This window comes from Grampus griseus (assembly GCF_964374135.1).
Source record: "Grampus griseus genome assembly, chromosome: 9".
Taxonomy (NCBI): domain Eukaryota; kingdom Metazoa; phylum Chordata; class Mammalia; order Artiodactyla; family Delphinidae; genus Grampus; species Grampus griseus.
Genome location: NC_139003.1, coordinates 103,369,162 through 103,383,397, shown reverse-complemented (window position 1 = coordinate 103,383,397; position 14,236 = coordinate 103,369,162). Strand labels below are relative to the sequence as shown.

Here is a 14,236-nt window from a genome sequence, read left to right as displayed (position 1 = left end):
GTCTTACTATAAAGTTACAATAATCAGTACAAAAGGGAAAATGATAGATACAGATTAACAGAACATAAAAGAGAGTCCAGAAGTGGAGCCACCTAATATATTGCCATTTGATTTTTTTAATGTGCCAAGGCATTTTAGTGAAGAAAGGGAAGTCTTAATATATTACTAAAACAACTGCATATCCTATGGGGAAAAAAATCAAGTTTTACTATATTAACATATACAAAAAATTAACCTTAAAATGGATAATAGGCCTCAATATAAAATTAAGATTGTAAAATTTTTAAATATTTAGATTTTCAAAATGCATTGTTAAGAAAATGAAACAGCAAGTTACACAATGGGAAAATATTCACAATCACATATATGATAAAGGATTTGTATCTATAATGTATAAAAACCTCTTAAAATCAGTCAATAACAAGACGAACAACCCAAGTGAAAAATGAACAAAAGATCTGAACAGACACATCACAAAAAAAATAAGAATGGCTAAAAAATACATGAAAAGATGTTCAACATGCTGAGTCATTAGTGAAAAACAGTATATCCCCACAATGGCTAAAATTTAAAAGACTGAAAATTCCAGGTGTTGACAAGGATCCAGAACACTGGAACTCTCACACACTGCTGGTGGGATTGTGAAACATTACAGATACTTTGGAAACTCTTTAACACTGTTTAGAAGTTAAACACACACCTATCAAGTGTCCCAGCCATTCTACTCCTAGATATTTACCCAAGACAAATTTAAATGTATGTCCACACAATGACTTGAACATAAATAATCAAAGCAGCTTTATTCATAATTGCCAAAATGTGGAAACAAATGTTCACATGCATATGAAAGTATGAACAAATTGTGGCATAGTCATACAATGGAATAGTATTCAGCAATAAAAATCTACTGATACATGCAACAACATGAATGAATCTCAAAATCATTATACTGAATGAAAGTAGCCAGAAACAAAATATTACATACCAACTGATTCTATTTAAATAAACCTCTAAAAATACAAACCAATATAGAGTGACAAAAAGCAGATCATTTGTTGCCCTGGCCTGGGAACAGGGGGAGATATGGGTGCAAAGGGGCATGAGAAATACTTCTGCAAAATATAAATGCTCTGAATCTTGTCTGTTGTGTTTTCATGGATATACACAGCTATAATATCTCATCAAGTTGTATGCATTTATCGAATTTAGTTCATTGCAGTATATTATACCTCAATACAGTTTATTTTTTTAATAAAGGATATGATAAACAACTTTATGCCAGTCAATCTGGCAACTTAGCTAAGATGAGAAAATTCCTTGAAAACACAACAAAACTGACATAATAAGAAAGTCTGAGGAGCCCTATACCTATTAAATAGTTTAATTGATTATTAAAACACTTTCTATAGAAAAAACTCCAGGGCTAGGTAGTTTTACTAATGAGAAGATCAGATATTTAAGGAAGAAATAATATCATTTTACCCAAATAATATATTTGAGGACAAAAGAAGCCTGTCACCAAAATATGAAAAAGATGTTACAACAAAAATTAGTCTGATATGAACAGACAAAAAAATCCTTAGCAAAATTTTACTAAATTGAATTTGGTAATATATAAAAAGGATGATACATCACAACTAAGTGGAGATTATTCCAGGATTGCAAGATTTGTTTAGCATTCAAAAATCAGTGACTGTAATTTACTATATATGTTCTCAAACCACCACAGAGTTAAATTAAAAATAAATAACTACAAGATGTCTAGGAAAGCATCAAATATTTTTAAATTAAACACCACAATTCTAAATAATCCATGGGTCAAAGAAGAAATCACAGGAGAAATTAGAAAATGTTTTAAACTGAATGATAAATTTGAAAATGAAACATATCAAATTTTGTATAAAGGAGTTAAAACTCTGCTAAGAAGAAAAAAATAGTCTTTTGTGTATATATTAGAAAACAAGAAAGGTCTAAAATTAATTACATACATTTCAATCTTAAAAAAATTATTAAGCCAAAAATCAGAAATGAGTAGAATAACATATATTTGTAAGTTTTAATTTAATTAGTAGGAGTATACACACACACACACACACACACACACACACACACACACACAAATGTAAATTTCCAAGACAATAGAGGAAAGTGGGAAAGCATTAAATCTGGTGGATCCAAGACGCAGAATGAGAGAAAAAGAAAGCATGGTGAATATAAAACATTAGCAATTTTCATTTACATCTTATCTTTTTAAACTTATTATTCACCCTTCTAGGATGATGGAGAACCACTTTTACAATCAAGCAAGAAATATAATGCAAAAGACTCATTTTACAAGTCCTCTACACAAAAGTAAGCATTTTTCCTGAGTAGAATTTGATTTAAGAATGTATTTCTTTTTTCTTTAATAACACATCTCCTTTGTGTCCACAATATCCTGGATCCTGTGAGGAATTCAAAGACTATCAGACACAATTCTTTACTTACTTACATTGATTGCTAAAATAAACAGTTAAAGGAAGAAAACCTGTATTTAATAGAAAAATAAAACCAAAACAGAAAGGAAAGGCTCAGAGAGAGAGGACGAGATAAGGATGTCCAGCATCATAGAAAATGAGAGCAGAGAAGTTTGAAGAACTTTTTTACTCAGTTGAAAATCATATAAAGTATCTTTATGTGTCCATGCCCTAGGCTGTGAGATTCACCAGTGAATAAAAGACTCCTCCAATGAGCACTCACTCTAAAGGGAGACGGACGATAAGCCACAAACGTAATAAATAAATAGATCATATCTTAGAAGGTGATGAGTCAATGAAAAAATAGCAGAGAAAAAATAGAACAGGATAAGAATATCAAGAGTGTCCTGTGTGGAGTAACAGGCTTCCAGAATAACTAGGAGGTCTGGGTAGGCCTCCTTGAGCGATGAGATTTGAGCAGGAACTTGGAAGTGAGTGATGTGCAGATATCTGGATTGACTACTTCCCAGTCAAAGGGAACATAGAGCAAAAGCCCTGTGTCAGAAGTGTGATTGAGGTGTCAAGGAAGAGCAAAGGCCAGGGGTCTACAGTGCAGTAAGAGAGGGGTAGCAAAAGAAGAGGTCAGGGAGTACCCAGGAACCAGATCTTGCTGGGCACTTGCAGAGACTGTAAACAGTAGGGTGTTAGCAGTAAAGTGGCCAGATCAGACTTGTGTGTCAAAGTAGTCATGGTGGCTGCTGGGTTCAAAGTGGACCGGGTGAGGGGAGAAGCTGGGAGACCAGGCAGAAGGTTGCTGCTGTCATCTAGGTCAGAGATAATGGCGTTTTGGAGGAGTGTGGTAGGAAGTTGTAACAGTTGCTGGCCTCTGGATACATTTTGAGAGCAGAGTCAACACAGTTTCCAGACTGGAGATTGTGAGCCTGAAAGAAAGAGGCATGGAGAATGATTCCAAGGTTTAGGGCTCTGCAGCTGGATGGACTGAAGCCATCACTTATCAAGATGAAGGCCGGTGGAGCAGGTTTGGAGGGAAAGATCAGAGGCCAGTTTTAGATGTGCTGAATATAAAGATGCTCATTAGACATCCATGTGGATGCGTCAAGTAGGCAACGGGGTCTGTGGGTCTGCAGTCTGGGGGAGAGGTCTGGGCTGGAGGAGCAAGTCTGGGTGTCATGGCTTATGGGCAGTGATGTCAAACACCAGCACTGGAAGAGCCAGAGGAGAACAGAGCTTGAGTCCTGGCATCTGTACATCAAGAAAGAGGAGAAAAAGGGGGGTGGTGCCAGCATAAGGGACTGAGAGGAGGGAACCAATGGGGGGTTGGGGGGAGGAAATGCAGAGACCTAGTGCTTGGGTGGCAAACTAAGAAAGTGCTTTAGGGGGCAGGGGGGTGAACATCATGTGAATGTTACTGACTCCTCAGTGGCAGGTAATCAAGATCAGAGGTCTAACTTCGACCATCAGTGGCTGAGTGACCTTAAGCAAACAAATTCAGTTTTCTAAGCCATAGCTTATTTATTTATAAATTAATGTTCTTCTTGCCCTGCTGCAAAGCTCAAATGAATTTTTTTTCAGTAAAGTGTAAGATGCATATACGTGTATGCATTCGTTTTCTAGTGCTGTGTAACAGATTACCACAATATGGCAGCTTTACATCATGCCCATTTGGTAGCTCACGTTTGCATAAGACAGAAGTGCTGGCAAGTGCCCACTGAGTTCAATGCTCAGGGTTTCTCAGGCTGGAATCAAGATGTCAGCAGCAGCTGAGTCCCAGTCTCCCAGGATCATTCGGATTGTTGGCAGAATTCAGCTCAGCGCAGCTCTAGGACTCTCAGGATTTGTTTAAGGATAACTGAAGTGTGTCTGCTGCTGTTTTCTTGCTTCTTTTTAGGGGTCACCTGTTTAGGTCAGAACCACTTAGGATAATCTGCCTTTTATTTATTTTTTTTTTGAGTAACTCAAATTCAACTGATTAGGGACCTTAATTATCTGTGCACAATCCCTTTTTGCCATATAAAGTTGCCATATAAACTATCATAGGCGTGATACCCTACCATATACATTTGCTCTGCCCACACTTGAGGGGAGGTGACTACATACAGTATGTACGCCAGGGGCAGGAATCTTGGGGGGCAATTTAGAATTCTTCCTACCACAGAATATGCTACTGTTAAGAACTATGCCAACTGAATATGTATTTTTCATAAAATGTATTATTTAATAATTTCATAGGGCTTATGAAATGGTTCCTTGGGACAAGATGCTACCACCAAAACTTGATCCAGAAGAAACAACAGTGGAAAAAGCTGCTGACCCTATCTCACAGTGTTTTACACTGAAAAGATATGAAGGATTGCCAGCAATAACTCAGGTCAGTGATCACCTCTCATAATGAAGTTTTTTAATACATCAAAGTACACAAAACTAAAAAGGAAATCAATTATATTGAAATACAGTTCTAAACATGGACTCCTAAGAGGTTTGTGAACTACAGGTTAAGAAGCCCACAGTATCTTGAAAAACTTCAGCTTTTACAGAGAAAAATGATAATTAGAGAGGAAAAATACAGTTTTAATATAAAATCTCAGCACAGGATTTGTGCACAGAAATTAAAACCAATTAAAGGACCAAAAATGTGTCTGGATTCCTATAACTATTTTTGAGAATCTCTCAACTCCTTTAAAATATTTTTATACCTTGTGAAAATTGGTCTTTTATTACATATTGTTTAGTGTTGAATTATACTTGTATCCAAAGTCCTTCCTGGTGAGATGATGGTCTAAGATGACAGCTCTGGGTGGGGGAGACTAGCCTGGGGCTGTGGAGCATGGGCTAAGGGGGAGCCAAGAAAGCACAGTCTTGGGATGAAAATCCAAACCAGACCTTTCACAAGGGCTTCAGCCCAAAGGAGGTGGCTAACGAGGCAGATTCCAGCTGTGAGAAAACAAACTGACCCTGAGGGTCTGCAAGCAGAGCAGAGATCAGGAGTGGCTCTGGAGCAACCCCCGGAGTGACTAAGGGTGCTCGGGAAGTGCTTTCCATTGGGTGACTGGGGCTCTTGCCTGTGATACGAGAGGACTGAAGCTTGTATACTAGAAATTACAGTAACTTAGAACATATATACTAGAGATTACAGTAATTGGAACTTAAATACTAGAAATTACACTAACTTGGTTAAATACTTGTCATTCATTTTGATGGTGATTTTAGATGGTTGGTGGACTATGGGACAGATTTCAAACAAGATCTTTCTTGGCACCAGTCAAACCAGTCAATTTGTAAGTTTTATCTCCTAATGTTCTCATCAGTAGACCTTTTGCCGTCACATATTTATCATAAGAATCAGAGGCTCTAGCCCATGGGTGAGGGGCATGTCCTCCGGAGAGCATCCCAGAGGCCCTCAGACTTCGTCCCTGTGGCTGGAAAGAGAACACAAATCCCAGTTCAGTCACTCAGTGTTGCCAGCTTTCTCTTGTTTTCTCTTAACCCTTCTTAAAATTTAGACTATCAAATATACCACAACCATTTAAAAATAAAGAGTGTTTTATATGTCACTTGATATGAAAAATTATAATGTTGTAAAATGCATGGACTTCAAGGGATTATGAATTATTTTCTATCAACTTTTGTATCATATAGTTATTTTGAGTTCTATTAATGCTAGAAACAATGATTTATTACTAATCTTTCCACATAGGTAATTTTGTGCATTTAGTCTATAAAGTTTGGTGTTTCTGTCTTTGAAAATGTCACTATTTTGTCTCTTTTTTCTTCTTTTGACCCACAATACAGCCATCATCTCTGTTTTTATTTTTTAAATTTATCTTTGAATAATTCCTATATAAAAATGTAAAATAAAAATATGATATAATCTGCGTGTCTACTTCCCAACTATAAAAACAAACCGTTACTAACACCACAGAAGCCCCGACGTACTTCTCTCTAAGCACATGTGCCTTCCTAAGGGATGACCATTATTCCAGCTGTGAAGTTTCACATTTTCATGCACCCTTAAAACATGTGTGTTATTCTTTTTTTTGTTTGTTTGTTTGTTTGTTTGTTTTTTGCGGTACGCGGGCCTCTCCGGTTGCGGAGCACAGGCTCCGGACGCGCAGGCTCAGCGGCCATGGCTCACGGGCCCAGCCGCTCCGCGGCATGTGGGATCCTCCCGGACCGGGGCGCGAACCCGTGTCCCCTGCATCGGCAGGCGGACTCCCAACCACGGCGCCACCAGGGAAGCCCCATGTGTGTTATTCTTAACCAAGATGTGGAATTGTGCTCCATGTTTACAAGTGGTAAATAAGTGTTCCATGTTTATAAGTGGTATCAAATGTATATTCATACAACTTAACATTTTTGTTCAGTACTGTGTTTGTGAGACTCATGCTGGCATCTCTAGGTGTTCATTTTCTCTGACGCATAGTCTTCCATTGAATCGTTATACCACAATTTATTCATCTGTTCTCATAACTTAATTTTTTGTCTTATTTCTGTTGGAGTTGGAAACAATATCCCCATATCTTTATAAAGTATAAAGCTATTTCTGGGTTTTATATAGACATCCTTACGTGTACAATTGCTACATCAAGAGGTGTAAACTTCTTTATGTTCTAAATATTGCTACATTATTCTCCAAATGAGTTTTACCAATGGACCAACCATCAGCAATGCTTGAATTCCCACTACTGAACTTTGTGGCCAGCATTTGGAATTTTCAAATTAGAAAAATTCTAATTTTAGAAGCATGAAATTGTACTTCATTATAATTTTAACATTTACCTGGTTACTAATAACCACTTTTTTTGTAAGTTGTAACTTACTGCATGTTCACATGTATAACTTACTTGTTCATATATTTTGTCTTTTACTGATTGATTATACAAATTTTTAAGTCTATTATTCTGGATTAAAATCCTTTATTGGCAATATGCATATCTCCTTCTAGGCTGTGACTTTTCTATTTTATAGTGCCCTTTGCTGAACTGAAGTTCAAAGTTTTAATATAACTGAATTCATCAATATTTACCTCCATACCATGTTATATTTGTGGAATTTTTAATAGATCTTTCTCTATCCAGAAGTAAAAAGGATATTATCCTTCATTTACTTCTTTTCCTAAAAATAATTAAAGATTTTCTTTTCATATTTATCTCTTTAAAACATTTAAAGTCAATTCTCACTTATGATCTGAGCCAGGGACCCATTTCTCAGCATGGCTCGGCAGTTGTCCTGTCCCAGTTTAGTGAGTAGACTGCTGAGCAGACTAATGAGTGATTTGTAGCCTGCAACCCATTAGTGGAGAGTCACAACCAGCATTTTGTGAAAATTAAATAGAATAGAAAACATAAGAATGAATCACATGGAACTTTAAACAGATATGTGTTTTTTTTTTTTTTTTTTTTTTTTGCGTTATGTGGGCATCTCACTGTCGTGGCCTCTCTCGTCATGGAGCACAGGCTCCGGACGTGCTGGCTCAGTGGCCATGGCTCACGGGCCCAGCCGCTCCGCGGCATGTGGGATCTTCCCGGACCGGGGCACGAACCCGTGTCCCCTGCATCGGCAGGTGGACTCTCAACCACTGCGCCACCAGGGAAGCCCCAGATATGTGTATTTTGCAACAAATACTGTGGCCGGTTATGAAGAATAGTGTGAGACAGACAGATAATGCATAAGAAGAATGCATGCGTCCACAGTGAGATAATCCCATCTTTTGTTCCCTGGAGTTTCATATGATGTTCTGGTTTGATGATGGTCAATTTGATCATCACCTCAATGGGAGGGTTTTTAATCTTGTACATTTAATTTTATATTTACCTAATCCATCATTAATTGCAAAGCAAAGTATGGGAGATTTTAGGCCTTAGTCAGCAAAATTAATAAGTTATTAATAAATTTAAGTTATGGAAAAATAATATCAAAGGTGACATTTTCCAAATGTTTAACAATTGTATGTAGCACTTCAATAAAACCAGCATAAATTGCCCTTTAAAGAAGGATTTTTTTGGAGGACCTTCAAGATGGCAGAGGAGTAAGACTTCCTCCCCACAAATACATCAAAAATATATCTACATGTGGAACAACTCCTACAGAACACCTACTGAATGCTGGCAGAAGAACTCAAACCTCCCAAAAGGCAAGAAACTCCCCACATACCTTTTCTCTTTTGCCCTACCCACGTACCTGGATAGGACAAAAGAAAAAGCAAAGACAAAAGAATAGGGACGGGATCCGCACCACTGGGAGGGAGCTGTGAAGGAGGAAAAGTTTCCACACACTAGGAAGCCCCTTCACTTGTGGAGACAGAGGGTGGGCAGCAGGGGGAAGCTTTGGAGCCATGGAGGAGAACGCAGCAACAGGGGTGCAGAGGGCAAAGTGGAGAGACTCCCGCACAGAGGATCGGTGCCGACCAGCACTCACCAGCCTGAGAGGCTTGTCTGCTCACCTGCCGGGGCTGGTGGGGGCTGGGAGCTGAGGCTTGAGCTTCAGAAGTCAGACCCCGGGGAGAGGACTGGGTTTGGCTGCGTGAACACAGCCTGAAGGGGGCTAGTGCACCACAGCCAGCCAGGAGGGAGTCTGGGGAAAAGTCTGGAACTGCCTAAGAGTCAATTTTTTCAGGGTGCATGAGGAGAGGGGCTTCAGAACACCACCTAGATGAGCTCCAGAGACAGGCACGAATCATGGCTATCAGTGCAGACACCAGAGACGGGCATGAAACGCTAAGACCGCTGCTACAGCCACCAAGAAGCCTGTGTGCAAGCACAGGTCACTATCCACATCTCCCCTCCTGGGAGCCTGTGCGGCCCATCACTGCCAGAGTCTCATAATCCAGGGACAATTTCCCCCGAAGAACACATGGCATGCCTCAGGCTGTTGCAACGTCACGCTGGCCTCTGCCACCGCAGGCTCGCCCCGCATTACGTACCCATCCCTCCCCCTGGCCTGAGTGATCCAGAGCCCCCTAATCAGCCGCTCCTTTAACCCCCTCCTGTCTGGGCAAAGAAAAGATGCCAGAGGGCAACCTACATGCAGAGGAGGGGCCAAATCCAAAGCTGAACCCCAAGAGCTGTGCGAACAAAGAAGGGAAAGGGAAATCTCTCCTAGCAGCCTCAGGAGCAGCTGATTAAATCTCCACAATCGACTTGAGGTATGCTGCATCTGTGGAATACCTGAATAGACAATGAATCATCCCAGAATTGAGGTGGTAGACTTTGGGAGCAACAGTAGACTTGGGGTTTGCTGTCTGCAACTCTTTTCTTTCTGACTTTTACGTTTATCTCAGTATAGTTCTTAGCACTTGTTATCATTGGTGGATTTGTTTATTGGTTTGGATGCTCTCTTCATTTTTTAAATTACTTTTTAAATTTTTTATTATTTTTAAAATAATATTTTATTTTTATTATTTTTTCATTCTCTCTTTTTTTTCTCCCTTTTCTTCTGAGCCGTGTGGCTGACAGGGTCTTTATGATCTGGCTGGCTATCAGGCCTGGGCCTCTGAGGTGGGAGAGCTGAGTTCAGGACATTGGACCACCAGAGACCTCCCAGCCCCATGTAATATCAATCAGTGAGAGCTCTCACAGAGATCTCCATCTCAATGCTAAGAACAGCTCCACTCAATCACCAGCAAGCTCCAGTGCTGGACACCCCATGCCAAACAAGTAGCAAGATAGGAACACAAACCCATCCATTAGCATAGAGGGTGCCTAAAATGATAATAAATTCACAGACACCCCAAAACACACTACTGGACACAGTTCTGCCCACCAGAAAGACAAGATCCAGCCTCATCCACCAGAACACAGTCACCAATCCCCTCCACCAGGAAGCCTACACAATCCACTGAACCAACCTCACCCACTGGGGGTGGACACCAAAAACAATGGGAACTATGAACCTGAAGCCTGCAAAAAGGAGACCCCAACCACAGTAAGTTAAGCAAAATGAGAAGACAGAGAAATACACAGCAGATAAAGAAGCAAAGTAAAAACCCACAAGACCAAACAAATGAAGAGGAAATAGGCAGTCTACCTGAAAAAGAATTCAGAGTGATGATAGTAAAGATATTCCAAAATCCTGGAAATAGAATGGAGAAAATACAAGAAACATTTAACAAGAACCTAGAAGAACCAAAGAGCAAACAAATAATTATGAGAAACTCAATAAGTGAAATTAAAAATTCTCTAGAAGGAATCAATAGCAGAATAACTGAGGCAGAAGAACCGATAAGTGACCTGGAAGATAAAATGGAAATAACTACCTCAGAGCAGAATAAAGAAAAAAGAATGAAAATAATTGAAGACAGTCTCAGAGACCTCTGGGACAACATTAAACACAGCAACATTCCAATTATAGGGTCCCAGAAGAACAATAGAAAAAGAAAGACACTGAGAAAATATTTGAAGGAATTGTAGTTGAAAGCTTCCCTAATATGGGAAAGGAAATAGTCTATCAAGTCCAGTAAACACAGAGAATCCCATACAGGATAAATCCAAAGAGAAACATAATAAAACACACATTAATCAAACTATCAAAAATTAAATACACAGAAAAAATATTAAAAGAAGCAACGGAAAAACAGCAAATAACATACAAGGGAATCACCATAAGGTTAACAGCTGATCTTTCATCAGAAAATCTGCAAGCCAGAAGGGACTGGCAGGACATATTTAAAATGATGAAAGGGGAAAACCTACAACCAAGATTACTCTACCCAGCAAGGATCTCATTCAGATTTGACAGAGAAATTAAAACCTTTAAAGACAATTATCTTTACAGTAAAGAGAATTCAGCACCACCAAATCAGATTTACAACAGATGCTAAGGGAACTTCTCTAGGCAGGAAATACAAGAGAAGGAAAAGACCTACAAAAACAAACCCAAAACAATCAAAAAAATGGTAAAAGGAACATACATATCGATAATTATCTTAAATGTAAATGGATTAAATGCTCCAAATAAAAGACACAGACTGGCTGAATGGATACAAAAACAAGACCCATATATATGCTGTCTACAAGAGACCCACTTCAGACCTAGGGACACATACAGACCAAAAGTGAGGGGATGGAAAAAGATATTCCATGTACATGGAAATCAAAAGAAATCTGGAGTAGCAATACTTATATCAGACAAAATAGACTTTAAAATGAAGACTATTACAAGAGACAAAGAAGGACACTACATAATGATCAAGCGATCAATCCAAGAAGAAGATATAACAATTGTAAATATTTATGTACCCAAAATAAGAGAACTTCAATACATAAGCCAAATGCTAACAGTTGTAAAAGGGGAAATCAACAGTAATACAATAATAGTAGGGGACTTTAACACCCTACTTTCACCAGTGGACAGATCATCCAAAATGAAAATAAATAAGGAAACACAAGCTTTAAAGGACACATTAAACAAGATGGACTTAATTGATATTTATAGGACATTCCATCCAAAATCAACAGAATACACTTTCTTCTCAAATGCTCATGGAACATTCTGAAGGATAGATCATATCTTGTGTCACAAATCAAGCCTTGGTAAATTTAAGAAAATGAAAATTTATCAAGTACCTTTTCTTACCACAACACTATGAGACTAGATATCAATTACAGGAAAAATACTGTAAAAAGTACAAGCACATGGAGAGCAAAACAATATGGTACTAAATAACCAAGAGATCACTGAGGAAATCAAAGAGGAAATAAAAGAATACCTAGAAACAACTGACAATCAGAACACAGCAACCCAAAACCTATGGGATGCAGCAAAAGCAGTTCTAAGAGGGAAGTTTATAGCAATACAATCCTCCCTCAAGAAACAAGAAACATCTCGAATAAACAACCTAACCTTACACCTAAAGCAATTAGAGAAAGAAAGAAAGAAAAAAACCCAAAGTTAGCAGTAGGAAAGAAATCATAAAGAACAGATCAGAAAGATATGAAAAACAAATGAAGGAAACAATAGTAAAGATCAATAAAACTAAAAGTGGTTCTTTGAGAAGATAAACAAAATTGATAAACCATTAGCCAGACTTATCAAGAAAAAAGGGAGAAGACTCAAATCAATAGAATTAGAAATGAAAAAGGAGAAGTAACAACTGACACTGCAGAAGTACAGGGATCATGAGAGATTACTACAAGCAACTCTATGCCAATAAAATGGACAACCTGGAAGAAATGGACAAATTCTTAGAAAAACACAACCTTCCAAGACTGAACCAGGAAGAAATAGAAAATATGAACAGACCAATCACAAGCACTGAAATTGAAATTGTGATTAAAAATCTTCCAACAAACAAAAGCCCAGGACCAGATGGCTTCTCAGGGGAATTCTATCAAACATTTAGAGAAGAGCTAACACCTATCCTTCTCAAACTCTTCCCAAATATAGCACAGGGAGGAACACTCCCAAGCTCATTCTACGAGGCCACCATCACCCTGATACCAAAACTAGAAAAAGATGTCACAAAAAAAGAAAACTATAGGCCAGTAATACTGATGAACATAAATGCAAAAGTCCTCAACAAAATACTAGCAAACACAATCAAACAGCACATTAAAAGGATCATACACCATGATCAAGTGGAGTTTATCCCAGGAATGCAAGGATTCTTCAATATACCCAAATCAATCAACATGATACACCATATTGACAAATTGAAGGAGAAAAACCATATGATCATCTCAACAGATGCAGAAAAAGTTTTTGACAAAATTCAACACCCAGGTTTCCCTGGTGGAGCAGTGGTTGAGAGTCTGCCTGCCGATGCAGGGGACACGGGTTTGTGCCCCAGTCCAGGAAGATCCCACATGCCGCGGAGCAGCTAGGCCTGTGAGCCATGGCCACTGAGCCTGCAGGTCCAGAGCCTGTGCTCTGCAACGGGAGAGGCCACAGCAGTGACAGGCCCACATACCGCAAAAAAAAAAAAAAAAAAAAAATTCAACACCCATTAATGATAAAACCCTCCAGAAAGTAGGCATAGAGGGAACTTATCTCAACATAATAAAGGCCATATATGACAAACCCACAGCCAACATTGCTCTCAATGGTGAACAATTGAAACCATTTCCACTAAGATCAGGAACAAGACAAGGCTGTCCATTCTCACCTCTATTATTCAACTTAGTTTTGGAAGTTTTAGCCACAGCAATCAGAGAAGAAAAATAAATAAAAGGAATCCAAGTTGGAAAAGGAGAAGAAAACTGTCACTGTTTGCAGATAACATGTTACTATACATACAGAATCCTAAAGATGGTACCAGAAAACTACTAGAGCTAATCAATGAATTTGGTAAAGTTGTAGGATACAAAATTAATGCACAGAAATCTCTTGCATTCCTATACGCTAATGATGAAAAATCTGAAAGAGTAATTAGGAAACACTCCTATTTATCATTGCAACAAAAAGAATAAAATACCTAGGCATAAACCTGCCTAAGGAGAAAAAAGACCTCTATGCAGAAAGCTATAAGACACTAATGAAAGAAATTAAAGATGATACAAACAGATGGAAAGATATAGCATGTTCTTGGATTGGAAGAATCAACATTGTGAAAATGACTATGTTACCCAAAACAATCTACAGATTCAATGCAATCCCGATCAAACTACCAATGGCATTTTTCACAGAACAAGAACAAAAAAGTTCACAATTTGTATGGAAACACAAAAGACTCTGAATAGCCAAAACAATCTTGAGAAAGAAAAACGAGCTGGAGGAATCAGGCTCCCTGACTTCAGACTATACTACAAAGCTACAGTAATCAAGAC

General features: G+C 38.5%; 1 protein-coding gene across 1 annotated transcript in view; it reads left to right on the top strand.

The window, feature by feature from the left end:
* Positions 1 to 14,236, top strand: part of SPMIP7 (sperm microtubule inner protein 7) — a gene marked incomplete at both ends in the record, with an annotated part of 56,728 nt that overhangs the window by 21,723 nt on the left and 20,769 nt on the right. The window contains 3 exons of the mRNA XM_082661464.1: positions 2,276 to 2,352; positions 4,707 to 4,845; positions 5,685 to 5,752. Of these exons, the coding sequence (XP_082517590.1) occupies positions 2,276 to 2,352; positions 4,707 to 4,845; positions 5,685 to 5,752 (284 nt within the window). The remainder of the gene's footprint in view (positions 1 to 2,275; positions 2,353 to 4,706; positions 4,846 to 5,684; positions 5,753 to 14,236) is intronic.